This window comes from Pholcus phalangioides, unplaced genomic scaffold (genome assembly GCF_987345545.1).
Source record: "Pholcus phalangioides strain wild (caught in Gottingen) unplaced genomic scaffold, Ppha-v1.0 ptg000031l_1, whole genome shotgun sequence".
Classification (NCBI taxonomy): Eukaryota; Metazoa; Arthropoda; class Arachnida; order Araneae; family Pholcidae; genus Pholcus; species Pholcus phalangioides.
This window is the reverse complement of record NW_028301621.1, coordinates 4,292,503-4,312,239: the sequence shown is the minus strand read 5'-3', so window position 1 is coordinate 4,312,239 and position 19,737 is coordinate 4,292,503. Positions and strand designations below refer to the sequence as shown.

The window sequence follows — 19,737 nt, the reverse complement described above, 5'->3', positions numbered from 1 at the left end:
GACACGCACAACACTGCTAGAACACTGCGATGGATGAAACGGAGGGTTGGGCGATCATTCCTGGTAGCCTTTCGATGGAGTATGCAATGGATGAAATTTAGAGTTGGGCGATCATCCCTGGTAGGCTTTCTATGGATGAAACGGAGGGTTGGGCGATCTTTCCTGGTAGCCTTTCGATGGAGTATGCGATGGATGAAACGGAGGATTTGGCGATCATTCCTGGTAGCCTTTCGATGGAGTATGCACAATACCTAGAAAGACGGAAGGGGGTCATTGTGACCCTTCCTTATATCCTAGCACATTATGCGGTAAATATTACTCTCATCATCACCATTGATTTCTAAGTAGGTTATAATCCTTCTGAAAGTCTTTTTTTGCACTTGACCTTTTGTGTGATCTTTCTTTTCTCCCATTCTTATCTGCAAGTGTCCGTCAGCAGGGGTGTAATTTTTGGTTTTTGTCAAGCATTCTTTCCATATTACCCAATAAATTGTTTGTCCTGGGATGTAGAAAATTTGAGTGTGTGATCATTTCCAATAGTTTAGAAATGGTGAGAAAATGTATATTTACTGAAGAAATACTCATGGATTTGCAAAGATTAGATGAGAGAAACTCTGGAAGCAGTGATGATGAAAGTGCAGTAAAACATGAGATCTACCCTGTGCCAAACTGTGGAGAAGCAAGTAGTGGTTCTGATGACGAAGATTTCAATCAGAATAAACTTATTTCTCCAACGGTGCATCAATTGGTACAAAATAGAACGCCATTGAGAAATAAAAAACGTAAAATCGTGAGAAATGGTACCTTGTTGAAAAAAAGACTCCAGAAACTAATAACGAAACTAAATATGGAGTCAAGATCGTGGATCAAATGGTAGCGTAACTTGGTAATAAAACATAGGCGTAAACTTGTATCCGGCCCATGGGGCCCGAGCCCCCTAAACATTTTAGAAGAGCTGGCTCGGCCCCCCCAAAAAATTGGAGTGGATATGTTTCTCACACTTGACTCGGAAAAAACTTTTTGACAAAAAATTTCTCTAAATAGTAGAAGTCATCTGCTCGAAATTTTATTTTTTTACTTTTCTTTAGAATCTCAATGCACTTGTTCTGTGACAATAGTAGTCTTATCTCGCAATCTCCCCGGCATCCATCCATCCTCCCAGAGTGCTGTGCCTGAAGGCACCTCTGGAGATAACTTGGGAGGGGGAATCCTTTCTCTTGCTTGTAGTGTTGGTAAACTTAAGAGCATCTCTTCTTTTAAGTGTGACCCTTGTTGGGGATGGGGACATGAGACAACAGAAAAAAAGAAAAAAAGTGGGAGGAGGTAAAGTGAACAATCATTAAGCTTATTAAAAAGTTCGCGAAGGCCAATTTTTCGAGCCTTCACAACAGAGGCGCTGGCATGAAGAAATTAACATTGGGTGGAGAGAGACAAAGCCTCCTAGAGAGATATGCTAGAAGTAGTATCTAGGAGGCTTTGGGAGAGAGACCATTGCATTCTAATACTAGGAATATGAAATTTCCTCCTTACACAAATCAAGGATTCCCAAACTATTTGTGTTCGCAGCACTCTTAGAAATTTTAAATATTTCAAGTTATATTGAAGGGAGGTTAAAGGGTGAAATTTGCGCCCCCCCCCCTCTGGTCCAGCACCCTGGACACTTGACCCTCCAGTTGCAGCCCTGTTTCCAGTACCCCAACAATTAGGTAGTCAGGGCAGGAACTAGGCAAGAAGGCAGTTTTCACAGGCGGAAATCTTGAGGGAGGCTGCTAATTCTGGGGGGGGGGGGGAATGCCGTTTTGATGAATTTTTTCAGTGGAGAGGGGGGGAAAATTACATATTCTTCCCTCCACAACTAAAATGATCCTGTCTCCGTTGGACAGGGCTTTTGGACTGAGATCTTTCTCGAGGACCCCGATTTTTCACAGGGAAGTTCTTGGAACCTTCATAGGCGTAAACTTGTATTGGGCCAATGGGATCAAGACCACCCCCCACTTATTAATTTTGGAAAGCTGGCTCAATCTCCCCAAAAAAATCGCATGGATAAGTTTTCCATACCTAGACTCAGGATAGTCACGTCAGTACAGTGTGTTTGGCCTCTAGGGGCCGTTTAAGTATTACGTAAGCAAATTTTTAGCCATTTTTAACCCCCTTCTTCCCCTTCTCAGCAAAAGTCAGCGAAACTCTGACCCCCCTCCCCACTTTGTCTGCAAAATTTCGTCATTAGCTCTGCCCCTCTGAATCCTAACGCATATTGGTGAGATCACAGATGTACACCGAGGGGGGGGGGGCATGGGTGGGCTCATGCCCCCCCCCCCACCCCCCGACGATCAAAATTTTATTTTCTTAATGCAAAAAATATTTTTTTAAATTGAATAGTTTGGATTTCAGAAGAAGATACCTTTATATGTTGTTATAATCAATTTTTGTTAATTTCAATGTTATTTGAAGGCTATGAACTCAAAATTTATCTTCAGTTGTGCGCCCCACCCTCCAAGCCATATAATGATGAATCGCATAAAGGCCCTTGGCCCGCGGACTAAATATGGCCCTGGGGTTATCTGATACGGCCTGTCCTCCTTAAACCTAATTATCTAAAAATGAACTAAGCGGCACATTTACAGATCGTTCAAGTGTCCCGTGGTACAATTCCAGAGCGTTTAAGTGCCCGTGGCACATTTTCAGATCACTTAAGTGGCCTCCAGTGCGATTCTACATCACTCAAGTTACCCGCGGCATATTCTCAGATTATTTGTCATCTGCGGCACATATAATTACGGATCACTTGAGTGATGTGTGCCACAGTTCCAGAGCACTTGGGTCCATGAAACATTTAGAGATCACTAAAGTGGCTCTGTAGGGCACTTATCAATAGGGGGGGGGGAAGGAAATATTACTTCAAGCACATTTCTTAACATCTTTGACAGTTTATTATTCAGCAAAATCAGAATAGAAGATGGGGGGGGGGACGAACCCCCTTCTTTTTTGAGTATAACCCTTTCAAGGGAGGCCCCCATGAAAAACTATGCACCAGAGGCCCTGAGAATGCTCGCTATGGCCATGGCCCCTAGGGCTGGAGCTCTGTAAATTCCACCCTTGGCGGGGGGGGGGACATACTGAGGGCAGAAATTTTTGGGAGAGAGAAAGCGGGAAAAGAAAAAAAAATCGTTTTCCGAAATTCTTCCAAACATTTGAAAATTTCTTTATTCCATGTTTTGAGTCTTTTTTCTTTTTATGATAAAGGCGGCCGCACCCTGCGCAGCTGACACAGAGCATTTCAATAGGGTTCAGTTTTGGCTGCTTCAATGCAGGTGTTCTGAATACACTCACCATTTCCTAATTAGAAGGAGAGGTAGTGTATAGTGTGTCGCCTATGTGGGGAATATGTCACCTGGAGGCATCCGTCCATATGGGGACTCCTGCTGTCCCTCGAAAACTACATTCTTTTTGATGCCACCAGCCAGGGCTTTGGTAAAAGCTTTAGTGCTTAATGGATGGCCATCAGTGAAACAGGGACGCCGACAGAAGCAGTTCCATAGTGATCCTAATTGGAATATAAAAAAATTACGGTGGTGAAGAAATCAGTTGTAGACAGGGTTTATGATCCTGTAAAATAAGAATAGCTTTGTTTGGATCCACTTGACATAAACTCCTTGTTTTTCCCTGAAAAAAAAACCCACAAATGTTGAGATAGGCAGTTCCACAGTATTTTATTGTTTGTGTGGACTACATTCGGTTGTGCATGTACAGCATAACCGTTAGTAGAACATGTTGCATTACAAGAAAAAACGGAAAAGTTCAAGTTCCTTGTGATTCTGCACAGTTTCCTGACAGAAAAAGTAAGCAATATATTAAATGTAGTTACACATTTTTGATAAATTTATACATTTTTGATAAATTTATACATTTTTGATAAATTTATACATTTTTCATTTAAGCATTTTCTTCAATGATAATTTATTCAGAATCTTCAAAAACAATCTAGATACAGTATTTTTCAGCCCTCTATCATACTTATAATCAATGAAGCGTAGTAAAAGAATTTTTTTTTTTGTTAGACATATCAATAAATTAATAAACCTTACCACATGTTTTATTTTTTTCAATCATATTTAAAATTTAAGAAAAATTTAAACTTCATTTGGCTTGCGAACTTCGAAAAGTGATAATATTTAAATCGAGTTTTTATTAAGAAATTTATGCAACTAAAAAAAATTTTTTTTTTTCTAATTTAAAACCTGATATATGACTCAATATATGACAGTAAAATTAATCTTAAATAAGTGAAATGTAATTTGATTTTGAGGGAAATATATACACTGTATCATAAAATATAAATAAATACAGGGCTTGACAAAAAAATCAAAAAAAAATTAGGTGCCAGCCAAACCACCAGAAATGTCTCAATAAACTTTTCTTCCTTCGCCGCAACCTCAAACATTCTATTCGTGACGTCTGACTTCTCTGCTACCAAACTTATATTTTTCCCATTCTTTCTTATGCAGCCGAGGTCTGGGACACCTCTAGTAATATTGACAAACTTAAATCTATCCAAAATAAATCTGCCCGCTTTATTTATGACTGCTGGTTCTCTTTCAGTTCCATTTCAGATTTTAAATTCAAACTTTCACCCACTCACTACTCACTGACTTATCTCCTGCTTAGCCATGCTCTATAAGATTACTCATGATATGTCCAATATTCTGACTAAGCTTCCTAATAGACTTGACCACCCCAAATAATTAAAACCTATTTTTGCCTCTACAGTTTCTTTCCTAATACCATGGTTGAATAGAACAAGCTCTCCTCCACTTGTTAACTCCCTTATGATCTCAGATTTCTTGTCAAATGTTACAAAACATCTATGTGTAAATTCACAGCATCCTCTTGTATAAGCTTTTGAAAGGCCAACAATATGAAACAGTTAAATATTAAAAAATTTATTTAATTTCATCAATCTGTTATTCTGGAAAAAATAAATGGGCAGATAGGCATCCTGAAAGTGTTTTTTAGAACAAGGCATTTATTAGCAAAAAACTAGGGTTGTCCCAGTTTTTTGGTGTGTTCGTAAAATTCACAGACAACAGTTTGACACAAGTGAGCTACCAAGTCAGTGATTGAGCGAGCGAGCTACTGAGTTCATGAGCAAGGGAGTGAGCAAGCTACCGAGTCAGTGAGGGAGCAAGGGAGTGAGCAAGCTACTGAGTCAGTGAGGGAGCAAGTGAATGAGCGAGCTACTGAGTCAGTGAGGGAGCAAGTGAGTGAGCGCGCTACTGAGTCAGTGAGGGAGGAAGTGAATGAGTGAGTCAGTGAGGTGAATTTTCCGTAAACTGTTTTTCGGGATGTCTAGCAACCTTAATATGATGGAAGTGGTATTTACTATAATTAATAAAAAAAATTAGAAGCATCTAAAGTGTGTGTTTTGTGAAAGGAGATATATTGATAAAGACATTATAGTATAATTTAATGTTAGATAAATAAGTAAATGTTTTTTTGTTGTTTTTTTTTATTCTAATGTATATTGTTATATTTCACAGAAAACTGAAATTATATGAAGAACAGGTAAGTTACTTTTTTACCATTTATAATCATAATTCGAAGATTGTTTTAAAATTGTATAACAATTTAATTTTTGTCTAAGGTGATGATACAGTTGAACTTTACTTCATTACAGGGGTGGGAACTTTGCACCAATTGCGCCGCACTGCGCCAAAATTAACATATTGCGCCATCCTGCTCCAATAGTGTATTTTCGTATTTCTGCGCCAAATATAGCCAAAATAGTGAATTTTGCTTCAGTATGCCCGGAATTTCGGAAAGGACGCCAAAAAATTTTTGTTCCTGCTTGCCGCGAACGACTTTTTCCGAGAAGAGCGTGTTTCATTCCTCTGTACTTAAACTATCGCTGTATTTAAATTATCGGCCCCTCATCGGGCTTTCCATCACAAGACTCCGATAATATCCGTAACCATGAAACAGAAGATGGTTTGCAATGGTCTTTCAGCTTTAAAGGCAAATGTGAGTCAGTTTCCGTTTTAAAAAAAAGATCGTCATTGCATCAAATCCTGATGTTTCTTGAAAAAAAATTTCGTTCCGGGAGTAAAAGATCATGTCTGCCGAATTATGAATGCTAATTTAGAAACTAATAAAGAACCGAATAACAGCGTTGAATTGCCAATGTTGCCAAATAACAAGTGTTAAATCGCCAGTATTGCCAAATAACGAGTGTCAAGTCACCAATCTCACCAAATAACGAGTACTGAATTGCCAAACATCGTGTTGATTCTTCTGAAATTCTGTCCCATTTTGCAACAATTTCTTTCTGAGTATAAAAAAATTGAAAGCATAGAAAATTTTTAGCCCATTTGAAGGGCAGCTGTTCCAGACAGCAAATAGTGCCCTCAGTAATCAAAAATCATCTTAAATAGACTGGTGTGTAAAATTTTATGACAGCTGCTCTTTCAAACAAGGTGTCAAAGGCCTGAAACACCAAAAACAAAAAACAAGCTGATAAAAGATGTTTGATAACAAAAGATAGTGCAATTGTTTTATTTTGAAAAGGGGTGGGGGTAATGAAAATATTCTTGTAAGTTAATTTTGCTGCTCCAATTTATAAATATCTGCTCCAAAACTGCTCTGAATCCTATATTTTGCTGCTCAAAAACTGCTATGAAATGGACTTAGTCACTTCCCACCCCTGTCATTAATGCAACTCAAGGGAAATTGCGAAAAGTCTGAATAACGCAAAATTCAAAATGTGATACCTCAGCTAATGAATGCCTTGGCTTAAAAATTTTGTGTTTGAAAAAGATTTATTTGACATTTGGCTACCAAATATTTCTGTTTATATGGGTGCATGCACTAAGATGAAACAATTGTGTTGCGAACTAAATTTCAGTGCCAATTGTCATCAGAATTACTGTCACTCGAGCCATATTATTCATGTCCACCTTGGAATCTTTTTAAGATTTACTACTGTGGGAAGAAATCTAATTTGAAAAGATTTCACTTAATGCAATCATGAACGACTAACTGTCTTGGAAACTCATTATTGTTTTACACTCAGTTGGCAACTTTGAGCTACTTTTTGTTTTTCTCCACCAACGATGTTCGTTTTTATATATCTCTTGTATTAAAGTTGTAGCTTTTATTGTTTTAATATTATCATGTCACGGAGATAAAACCATGCCTGACCAAGTGATAACAACAACACTACTCCTGCATGTGTATGCCTAGCATTTCTAATGGCAAGTCCTGCGACACATTCTTCTTTATTTCTTTTATTTTTTTTTTATAAGTGGGACAATATATATAAGCAATTGTATAAAATTGTATAACTCTGAAAATACTTGCAAAAAAAAAGTATAACATGTATATGCAATTACAAGAAAACATATCACCAGTCCAGTTTTTCTGGTTTTTTCACCATTCTTCCACAATGAGTTTTGTACGGGCGATTAGGGGACTTCTGCAAGATCATATCTCCAGAGCTATATCTCTCTCTCACCAGTAAACTATGTCAAATCCTCATTATTTGATTCTGGAACAACTTCTGCTGGTACATGTTCCTCTCTCGTTGTGGTGTTTGGGTGCAGAAACCATGAATTTCTTCTGTTGGTCCCTCTGTCTGCTGTTTGAATAAAGTATATAATAAAATATAGTACAGTATTTTTTAGTTTTTGTCAATCAAATTTTTTGACATTCTTGGCATGTTTTTTTTATTAAAAAAAAACTCTTCTCAAAAACTCGATATCTCAAAACTTCTGCTGGTACATGTTCCTCTCTCGTTGTGGTGTTTGGGTGCAGAAACCATGACTTTCTTCTGTTGGTCCCTCTGTCTGCTGTTTGAATAAAGTATATAATAAAATATAGTACAGTATTTTTTAGTTTTTGTCAATCAAATTTTTTGACATTCTTGGCATGTTTTTTTTATTAAAAAAAAACTCTTCTCAAAAACTCGATATCTCAAAAAATTTTCCGCTCCCGTTACTTTAGAGAGGTTTGACAGTATATTACAAATAATATACAAGGATGACGTCACTCTACGAAGGTTTTTAACAACTGGCTAGGGCGTTCACTTGGAAAGTGAAAGGATGTGGATTCGATTTCCTGCAGGGGCGCAGTTGAATTTTCTCTCTTTCCAAAATATATCTTTGCAACCGCCAGTTTTTAAAAACCTTACAAGTAATATTAGTTAGTCGTTCTGCGTATTGGTGATTCTCCCATAGGAGATTCTTTCGCAATCGCGGATGTATCATCGCGAAAGAAGGGTAGGGGAGACAGCCCACCTAAAACTGCTGACTGGGCTAGCAGCTCTGTGTGTGTATGCTCTCTATACAAATCTACAATTTTAGATTGGTCATCACCAAATTTTGCATATATACCAAATGGGACCCAACTTGGACGTTAGACTACTTTAACGTTTCGTCAGAGCAGGGCAAATGCCTGAAATGGGCAAAAAACTGTTAGGCAACAATGGTTTTTGGGCCTCAACAATCACTTTCGGAAAGTTTACTTTGGTTACCATGGTTCCCTAGCAATGCATTTCAAATGTGTATATGCCTTTACAATGGATTGTCACTTTTTCAGTCCTTCCAGTAATGGGAGCTTTTTGAATAGACGTCAGAATCAGCATCACTTTGAGGGACAGGCAAAGGATGATTCCCCCATAGAAATCAGTGTGAAAATTGCCGATTTTATTGTAGAAATTTAGTGGGATTTTCCACCACATCATTAATTTTAAAAATTGTATTGAATTCTTGATTTTTTAAATATTGAGTTTGCTTAGAGATATACGAAGCCCAGGGAATTAAATGTGAAGTAATTAGCCGGACCTATACGTTTGAGTTGGATATCCATGAGATAACATTGATTTCCACTTTTTATTTATATCTTCTCAAGCATGAAAATTAATGTCTCCACATATTGTCTTTTAATATATTCAACTGTATAAATTCATATAGTTTAGGATATTTTAAAATTAATTATGAGCTCTGTAAATACATCAAAGAAATTTCACAGCTTTAACTAAGCATTTTTTGAAACAGAAACAGGCAGATGACAACTTGAAGTTCAGGGGGGGGGGGGGAAATTGAAATGCCTAGCACCCCTTGAAAAAGGAAAATAAAGAAACATAGAAATTATAAATATTTTTTTTCCTTTTTCAAGGGGTGCTAGGCATTTCAATTTACCCCCCAATATTTTAAAATGAAATTTTTTTCATTATTTATGAATCTAGATTTATTTATTTCGTCAGTGGTGTAGGAAGTCGCCATATTGGTTAACTTAGACACAGTTTGCATTCCCTCAAAGAAAGAGGGAGATATCACGTGATCCAAAAAGCCTCATTGAAGAAAACCCAGTCAGCGCCGGGTATTGTAGCTAGTATACAATCTCTGACAATAAAGTTCGGTGAATAGTCCTTTAACATAAACATAGATGAAATGTTAACGAAAGTTCGAAATAGTCACCTCCCATTACTATGCACCGCTGAGATCTCCTATACATGTCCTGGAAACTTTGCAAGAAGTCGTCTTTTGGGATGGAGTTCAAAAGCCTCGTCACGTTTTGTTGAATGTCAGGAATATCGTCAAATCTCTTTCCTTTCAAAGCGAGTTTGAGTCGTGGGAATAGGAGAAGAAGTCTGGAGGATTGAGATCTGGTGAATATGGTGGATGTTCAATTTGCACCACCCCGTTTTTTGCCAGGAACTTTTGACGATATTGGCTGTGGGAGGACGAGCATTGTCGTGAACAAGAAACCATGTTGTGCGTACTGAGGTCGTACCCTGCATAGACGTTTCATGAAACGGGTCAAAATTTCAATGTACCTTGCAACATTCATCGTCGTTCCCTCAGGTAGAAATTCTTTGTGGATAATGCTTTGACTATCAAAAAAGGTGATTAGCATCGTTTTGATGTGTGATTTTTCTGCTGACCTTTTTCCGATGAGGTGATGCAGGAGAACGCCATTCCATGCTTTGCCGTTTTGTTTCAGGGTCGTACCTGAGACACCAGGACTCATCCCAGTGATCTTTTGTTTGTGCATTTTCCTGTTCTCAGTTAAGAACCAACGCACTAAACAAGCACTTTGTAAAACAAGTCTTTCAAGAAGCACAAACAACGCTCAACTGAGCAACGGTGGCGGCAGATGGTCAACACCTGCCGCTACGCAAGTGTAGCGTTTTGCTTCGCCAGTGTGGTCAGATCAGCCGTACTGACTTCATTCACTGAACTTTATTGTCAGAGGTTGTATATATACATATATTGAGTACATGTTCTTTGAAATGATGGCCCTGGGTCCCTTTTATAGTGGATTTATAGTGTGGAAAAACAACAAATAATGAGAATCCCCCTGGGCACTGTCAGCCCCACCCTTGTGGAGGCCATGCCCCTCCCCAGTTCCGGCCAGTAAAGATGAATTTAAAATATTAAAATAACATATTATATCTTAGAATAGGCTACTGTTATTATCAATTTTTAACAACCAGAAATTCTACTTTTCCGAAGTTAGTGGATCAAAATTTTCCTGGAGATTATCCTTTCTTTTTCCAGGGATTAGGGTTCAGGGTTTCCTCCTTAGGACATGATTCTCTTTTCTCAGACACAGCTTCAGTTTCGCCCAAAATAATTCAGCCAACTTTGGGATGTCACATGACACTTCTATAAAAGAGGGAGTGATGGGTGTTTCTCACAAAATTCCTGTCTCGCTGCAGATCGACCAGCTGCAAAAAACTTTGGTGGGTTCTCAGCCTAAAGCAGTGTTCTCAGGATCACGTGATAATTCCTAGAGGAGGGTGTGAGTTTGACTGTAATGGACCACAGCAGTAGGGGGTCCTCTTCGAAGCAATATTGGTTTTCCATAGAAAAGACATGACACCCCCGTCACTGAGCTATAAGTAAAGTGGCGTGAGGACAGTGCAAGCCGTCGCCCTACGCGACCGCATCACCCTTTTGGAGTGAAGCGAGCAAAACATTTCCTGACCATGTTAATGCAATGGGGCAATTCCATATATGAGACATGTGCATTCCATTTTTTTTTTCCCTTTTCGGCCAATAATTATATATTCTTTATCTTCAAAAAAATGACAAAAAAATTTACAAAAAAATTTTGTACACGAAATAGTTTTTTTTTTCCAAAACTTGAGAGGAACTATTTTTTTTATAAAAAACATACATTTCTAATATTATGTTTTGTATTTTGGTGAAGGCTTCCACTTCAAAAATTCATAGCAGTGAATATTTCCGCGAATTAACTGCTGAAAAAACCTTCAATCCAAAAAATGAAATAAAAATTTGAGAGAAAAAAAAAAGTGTTTAATATTTTTTTTTCAAACATTATAAACTGAAGAGCCAAAAAAACTGGTACAGGCATGCATATGCAAATAAAGAGATATGGAACCAATCAGAGTAAGGCGCTGCGGTCGGCGACGTCTATATAACACAACAAGTGTCTGGCATAGTTGTTAGATCGGTTACTGCTGCTACAATGGCATGTTATTGAGATTTAAGTGAGTTTGAATGTGGTGTTATAGTCGGCGCACGAGAGATGGGACATAGCATCTCCGAGGTAGCGATGAAATTTGGATTTTCACGTACGACCATTTCGCGAGCGTACCGTGAATATCAGGAATCCGGTAAAAAATTAAATCTGCAACATCGCTGCGGCCGGAAAAAGATCATGCAAAAACGGGACCAACGACAACTGACGAGAATCATTAAACGTGACAGACGTGCAACCCTTCTGCAAATTGTTGCAGATTTCAATGTTGGGCCATCAACAAGTGTCAGCGTGCGAACCATTCAACGAAACATCATCGATATGGGCTTTCGAAGCCGAAGGCCCACTCGTGTACCCTTGATGACTGCACGACACAAAGCTTTACACCTCGCCTGGGCCCGACAACACCGACATTGGACTGTTGAGGACTGGAAACACGTTGCCTGGTCTGACGAGTCTTGGTTCCAATTGCTTCGAGCTGATGGAGCAGCCTCATGAATCCATGGACCCTACATGTCAACAGGGGACTGTTCAAGCTGGTGGAGGCTCTGTGATGGTATGGGGCGTGTGCAGTTGGCGTGATATGGGACCCCTGATATGTCTAGAATTGCTACAAAGTGGCTCCAGGAACACTCTTCTGACATTAGACACTTCTGCTGGCCACAAAAATCCCCAGACATGAACATTATTGAACATATCTGGGATGCCTTGCAACGTGCTGTTCAGATGAGATCTCCGCACCCCCCCCCTTACTCCTACGGATTTATGGACAGCCTTGCAGGATTGATGGTGTCAATTACCTCCAGCACTACTTCAGACATTAGTTGAGCCCATGCCAGGTCATGTTGCGGCACTTCTGTGGGCTCGTGGGGAACCCTACACGATATTAGGCAGGTTTACCAGTTTTTTTGGCTCTTCAGTGTACAACAATGTGCACATACAAGTTTTTTCCAATAAGCAATTTACAAACAGGTCCACAGAGAATAATTTGGAATATTAAAATCGCAAAGCACAAGAGCACTCATATGTTTGCTATCAAATAATTACTTAGTTACAATGCAAACCTTTGTCTCTTATTTTATACGGACAAACTCTCTAAATTTGAAGGGGTTATCCCCCCTCCAACATATGCAATCATTCACAGCATATAAGAAATTCTTCAACATTTTCATTAGATTTATTTTCATCATGACTCTACAACTGCCATGTTTTCTTACATTGCAAGGGTACCAGAAACTATCACTTTTTCCTCTAATTAAGACTTTGTAATAATTATTGCTTACATAGCTCAGCAGTAATCATCACATTAAGGAAGATGACCATGTGGTGGCCCAAAATTGCAACAAAAGTTGTTATTTCACAGGTGATACATTAGAATTTAAATGAACTTGAAACTATCCAAAAATCTGCATTAAATTGGCATTTTCACAAGTATGCAATATCGAAGCTCGGGGGGGGGGGGACCAGAGGTGCCCACATGAAGAAAGCAAGGCATTGCGTATTCATTGATTGGGGAGTTTATATGGAAGAACATTTAAGTCACACAAATCAAATCTTACAGGACCTATCCTAATAGACAGTCAATTATTAGAGCACAATCCAGGGGAGTGCTTCATTGTGCTGTAACATTTTCAACATATGAGAAAGCTTCACTCATGAAACGTAGGTAACATTCAGTAGAGCTCACCCATGATATCAGCATCGCTGAGTGGGGAAGATTAAACTTTATTCACAAATATATATATATAATTATATGAACGAGGAGAACAAAAATTATAAATTAAGTGCAAATTCTTTCATACACGATGTGTATCGTCTCCTACTCGGTTTCACATTTTTATTTCTTAACTGATATACTAGAAGTTCAAATGGGACAACTTTAAAAGTGTCTTTTAACAAGGTAACAGTTTGCATGGGCATTCCACATACTTTTTGCGCCGTTGTTAACATTGACGTAAAATCTGATATTTTTTTGTCCTTTCGTTTCAATCTTTACTGGAGCAGTTTTATTTTGCGCCTCAGTTCAGCTTTGGTGGGACTATCTAACTTCGGCACTTCAGAACTGATCTATGGAAAATTGAGGCAATCCTCTCTTGACAAAGTGAGTGACTGTAGCCAGTTCTGATAATGCCGTAGAAGGCAGTGGAGAGGGGAAAAAAATCTTACAGATTAGGGGGGAACAACATAAGAGATGCTGCCAACACTAATACACAAGCTGTCCAATTACTAGAAAAGATTTGTTTATTTGGCACTCCCTAATTCAAGGCATGGTTCAATACAAAAAATGGACTTTGCAAATAAAAAATGAATAGAAATATCCAGGACAAATTTTTTGGGAGAGATGTGTCAATCTTCTTTTCACAAGAACGTCTTCAGCTATCAAACTGAACATAAAAATGTCCTGGAAAGACTTAATTTATTTTGGATGGTCCTGTTAGTGGCCGCTATTAGGAGGTTTTACTGTAATTTTCCATTATAGTTTGCAAATAAAGTTGTTTCGTCCCCCCCCCTTCAAAGCAACAGAAGTTGCCCAAGATTTTGAAAATTATATAATTATTATATATATTGCAATATAAAAGCAGTGTACTATGGTGCACAATGGCAATTTGACTGTTCGCCGCGTAACTGAATACACTGGTTAATCAAATATTATGTGCCAGAACTGTTGATAACCATTTGAGTGGGGCCGATTGTATTTAAAATTTGAAACCACTTAAACAAGGAAAAATAACTTAATATTTTAACAGTGGAGGGCGTTTAATAAGTGAGCAGCGTCGCTTCTGCAAAGGTTGAGGGTGATGTGGAAAATTGAATATAGTACAAACAACATGTTCTTTAAAATAACGTTGAGAAGACGAGTTATAGCTGTCAGTCAGCTGCGAAATTCTCAGCACAAATAACAAATGTTTTAGCAGGATGTCAAGACCTTCCTTTTACAGCTTCCACCCATTGTTTAAGAACTTCTGGGTTACGAAGAGGGATACCTTTATTTTTAAAAAAAGTATATTCATTACCAGGCTTCAAGAAAGCAATAGAATCAATCAATCATTGTTCATAATAGTAGCTTAACAATGATAATTGTTTGATAATTATAATACATTAATAATATAATTAGATATTATGAACATAATTATAACACATTGATGATTATGATACATTTATGATTTTGCATATTTCGCTTTTCATATTTAGCAAAAACTGATGATGTAAATAGTATTAATTGCATTTTACTACTCCTCATTCTCACATTATTTCCCCAAAATTATTTTTACCAGAAATAGGAAAGTTTAAGTCCTTTGTTTCTTTGATATCTACACGGGATAATTTTAGTTATTTAAGGCATTATCAGTTTTTTTCGGACATAAATGCAATTTTTAATGAAGCATATTTCGTCAGCATTTCTGTAATAAAAATTCTAACCCCAACAGTAATAAGCAATTTCTACACTATTTCAAAAAATATTTTTGAAGTTAAAAATTCATGTGATATTAATTTGTTATTTTGAATTATGCTCATTAAACAGAAATTGAACGTGGAATGAAAACTAAATGCGTTTAATTTTACAATTGTAGTATAAAAATGAATGCATCTTTCAACATAAAACCACGTGCACTTACTTATGAAACTGAAGTCAGTATCACCATTTGTGTATGTGCAGATGGACAACTATATTAATGAAATAATATGAAAAAAAAAACACTGAGATGGAAGTTTCCCCCCATTGTTTACATGCTGAAATAGCAATGTTTTGCCCGTCTCTCGCCCACTTTTGTATTCCTCAGCATCCGCTCGCGCACATCTGTGTTATTGTATACGGAGTCTTCACTCCAGTTTTCTTGCGATTTCTACAGACGCAAGGTGTTAAGGTGTACAGACGCAGAGTAGATAACAGAGTTTACAAAGTAATACGGAGTGCTTCATACTTAATTATTACTTTAATTAATAGTAAAGGGAAACAAAAAATATTACATGACGCTTAGGACATACACCATACACAACCCAGTCTCTGAGTACAGATCTCGACTAATGACGAACAAACTGACTTGGCGGTACTACATATTTCGGTCGCCAAGTCACCGCCAAGGTTGGCGCGGTATCGTAATTCAGCAAGTTTACTTATAGCTCAGTGGCTCTCCCCCCCCCCCACATCGTGGTGCAGGGTCCCATAGGCTGTTGGATCTTTGGCGGGTCCACAAGCCAGAGTTTTCACGAGGAGTGGAGCTTTGTAGTGAATTTATAGCAGGAAAAAACAAACAATGATGGTGTTTATCTGAGCCTCAGCCTCTTCAGCCCCATTTTTGTTGGAGCTAGGAAAGGACACCAATTCCCCCCCCCCCCCCGCGAAGGAAGAAAGTTTTTTTTACATAATTATCTCCTATTTTTTTTAAATCGATCTTTACCTAATAGCTATAGCGAACGACGAAATCGTATAGTATACAAGAGGCAGATGTATGTATGTAGACAGAATCGTACAGTATACGATGTGACAGAAGAGAGTTCAAGAGAAGATGAACATTGGACTCATTCACCATTAATTGTCTCGTTTTGTTAAAAAAAACTCGACATGGTGTGTGTGCTATGACATAAAATATCGCTGTTCCTTTGAACGCATCAAAATGAAGCAATTGAAACAAAAGTTTTTTTTTAATTGGGGAGGTCAGAGGGTCCAAAAATAGGTCCCGCTCGGGTAGAGATTTTGTCTCGAGCCGCCCCTGAGTAAAACGCATGTGTGTGTGTCGAAAATTGTAACAAACCGTACATACACAACTGAACATCTTTTCGGAGTTTCATGGATCGTGTTCCAGATACCCGGTGAGTAATGGTAAAGCCTCATAGGAGGCTTGGCTCCTAGACAGTATCTCTGTCTATGAGGTTTTGGTAAGGTGTGGCCACAAAGGGACTCTAAAAAGAGATCTTTTCCTTTTGAAGAAACTAATGAACTTATGTTGGAAATTCAATTAGATTTTTCTAAACAGCTCTGCAAACCATGTTCCACAATCATGACCCCCCCCCCACCCAATTCTGTTTTTGAAACTGAGAAAAAACTTTGAGTTGTAAAATATGTATTGCTTTGTTCCATTGGTATCGTTGTCCCTAAGATATGCTTCACAGCATTGTTTTGCACCTTGGTAAGGTACTAGGTGTAAGAGCGTGCAATGATATGTCCAGGGCTCGGCACGGGTCACTTTTTTCACTAAAAGTCACTTTTTTAGAAACTGGTCACTTTTATTACGTATTTTCAGGCCCAGGTCACTTTTTCCACTTTTTTAGCAAAAAAACCTCGGTCTCGCGCGCTTTTCTGCTGACAGTGTTTTTCTTTTCTTCAAGGAGGAACTTTACCTGTTCAATATCGCTAATTTTCTCCCTCCCTTCATTGAACTACTATCGAAGGCATCTTATGTTCCCGGGAGCATACCGTGTGACGTCAGCATAACTTGATTTCAAGGCGCTTGGAAAAAGAAAGCTCCTTGGTTAAAGAATCGTCATTTTATGGAAAAGCCGGTCGGAAAAAAAACTAGCATAAAAGGCGTACTTACAACAAAGAATTTCCCCCCCCCCCATACTACCATTCTTTCTTATTTCCCCACGTGCTCACTCGTTCTTCTATTTTCATCTTATTTTAAAATTGATCCTTTATTTTATTTGTTTTAAAAAATTTTAGTCCTAAGGGCCGAATTCCTTTCTTGGAGCATCGAGCAAGTTACATTTGTTGTTTGTTCTATCGTTACTTTTGTTAATTTTTTTAAATGTTATTTGAAATGACGATTAGAGAGCCCGTGCAGAAGCTGACTTACGCGCAGCGGGAGAATACCAAAGCGCGTATTAAAGACGCGTATTATTAATACGTATTAAGCGTATTAATACGCTTTGGAGAATACTCTTGTAGCTGCCCAAGGTTAAAGAAGCTTGAAAGTATTTTGAATTTACTTACAATAAAAAAAAATCATCCGATTGAAAATCGCGATCTATCGACAAATAAAATTCGTACTATTTTTCTAACTGGATTTAAATCTGAGCAAGAAACCGTACCCCCAAATTTGATCGAAAGGAGAACTATTTATGAAAAGATATAGATGGCTTCTTTCTCAGCCAGAGATATCAAGGAAACAGTTATTTTCCGGATATTATGCTGAGGTGAGCTCGGAAAGAAAAGTCATCACGTCTCCGCCGGGACTCGAACCCAGGCCTCTTGCATACCGGGCAAGCATGCTACCATCTACACCACTGGAGACACATGAATCTGCCTTCCTAATTTCACGAACTGTGTCGTGAGGCGCTGAAGTAGAGGCATTAGTAGCCTCTCTTAACTTCAGGAAATGGCCCCCGGGTGGGACGGCTTAGAGAGATATAGATGGCTTCTTTCTCAGCCAGAGATATCAAGGAAACAGTTATTTTCCGGATATTATGCTGAGGTGAGCTCGGAAAGAAAAGTCATCACGTCTCCGCCGGGACTCGAACCCAGGCCTCTTGCATACCGGGCAAGCATGCTACCATCTACACCACTGGAGACACATGAATCTGCCTTCCTAATTTCACGAACTGTGTCGGGAGGCGCTGAAGTAGAGGCATTAGTAGCCTCTAGTGGTGTAGATGGTAGCATGTGAGGCGGACACTGTTTACCGCAAAACGAAGAACATCTTTGGTTTTGGTTTGACTTTGAGACTGGAACTAAAACTAAACTCTCCTCCCCCCAACTCCTGACGAAGATCTTTCATATATACTGTATCACTCGCTGACTCACACAGAGAAGCATGTTCACGTTCAGTTTGTCTGATTCTTAGTTGTCTTATATTTGTGTCTTGGTAATTTGTGCTAAAATGTTTAATAAATTTGTGTTATGTGTACGCCTCGGCTTCAGTGGTGACTCTCAAATGAACAGAACCTTCTGAATAAACTTTTTGGTCGTATTTCCAAGCTCTGGATTATTTTCCCTCTGTTTCCATTGGCATGATGGGATCTTCTCACGGTGAGCTACTGTTTTCGCTAATCTTCCGGCCTTTATATATATATTTTTTCTTGTAAAATTCTAATATTGTTCGCATAAAATAATTTTATAGTTGGAATTTTATCCTCGTTTTCCCCCATCTATTTCGTTATTGTTATTACGAGATGGATGACGGTACGGATCCCACGGTGGTCGCAAGGGTATCTTGTAAATTACCTCCAATGTGGATAAATAATATTGCTTTATGGTTCGTGCAAGTGGAAGCTAATTTCGCAGTAGCACAAATAACTTCCGATATAACGAAATATAACAGTGTTTTAGCAGCTGTAGATGCCGACTCGCTTCATTCGGTTTCAGACTTGGTGCTTAATCCACCAGCCGAAAACAAATACGAAGCACTTAAAAAAAGGCTTATCGCTGAATTTACAGATTCTAAATCGATACAAATCCGCAAACTGTTGTCTGAATTGACTCTTGGGGATAAGAAACCATCCTCTCTACTGAGACAAATGAAAGAGCTGGCAGGAAATTCAGTAACTGAAGATTTTCTAAAAACTATTTGGATGGAAAGGTTACCTTTGAACTCCCAGGCCATTTTATCAGTGTCAACTGCAGATTTAACTGAGTTGGCCACACTAGCCGATAAAATTTGCGAAATACGACCAATACCGAGTATTTCTGCGCTTTCTTCACAGTCAGGCCCTTCATCAGATTCTGTGAAATCTGATATTGCACAATTGCGTAGTGAAATATCGCAATTAAAAATTCAAATTGCAGATTTGTCAACGAAAATTAAAAATGAAAATTATTCAAGAGGGCGTACTCATTCTCGCTACCGAAGCAACAGCCGTAATTTTAGAAATCGTAACTTCAATACTACACAAACACTATGTTTCTATCATAATAAATTTGGTGAGAAAGCAACAAAGTGTTACCAGCCGTGCACATACAAATTGTGGTTCACAAAACGACAAAATATATAAAGAGAAATTTATTCACACAGAGGTGTTACAACCTTGTCGAGCGCCGGAAGACGAAGCAATAATTCTTTTCTTTCTCCACGGACGCGCGCGCTTTCTCGTGACGATCGCAGCGCCACAGTACCCCCCCTCCAGTGCGGATCGCACGAACTAATTATTGACAACAAAAGAAAGAAAAAAATATATATATATACACATATAAGGACGGGATTATGAATGCACTTATACAATGAGACGATTCGGGGGACGACTTACTCTGCCGTAACGGGTCACAATGGGTTCACTGTTTGTACTGTCACTGTTAGTGGCAAT

At 38.5% G+C, this 19,737-nt stretch overlaps 1 protein-coding gene across 3 annotated transcripts in view; it reads left to right on the top strand.

The window, feature by feature from the left end:
* Window positions 1-19,737, top strand: part of Cad87A (cadherin 87A) — a 672,761-nt gene that overhangs the window by 591,482 nt on the left and 61,542 nt on the right. For all 3 annotated transcript variants that reach the window (XM_089252829.1, XM_089252827.1, XM_089252828.1), the window contains one exon: window positions 5,538-5,562. In XM_089252829.1, coding sequence (XP_089108955.1) covers window positions 5,538-5,562 — 25 coding nt within the window. The remainder of the gene's footprint in view (window positions 1-5,537; window positions 5,563-19,737) is intronic.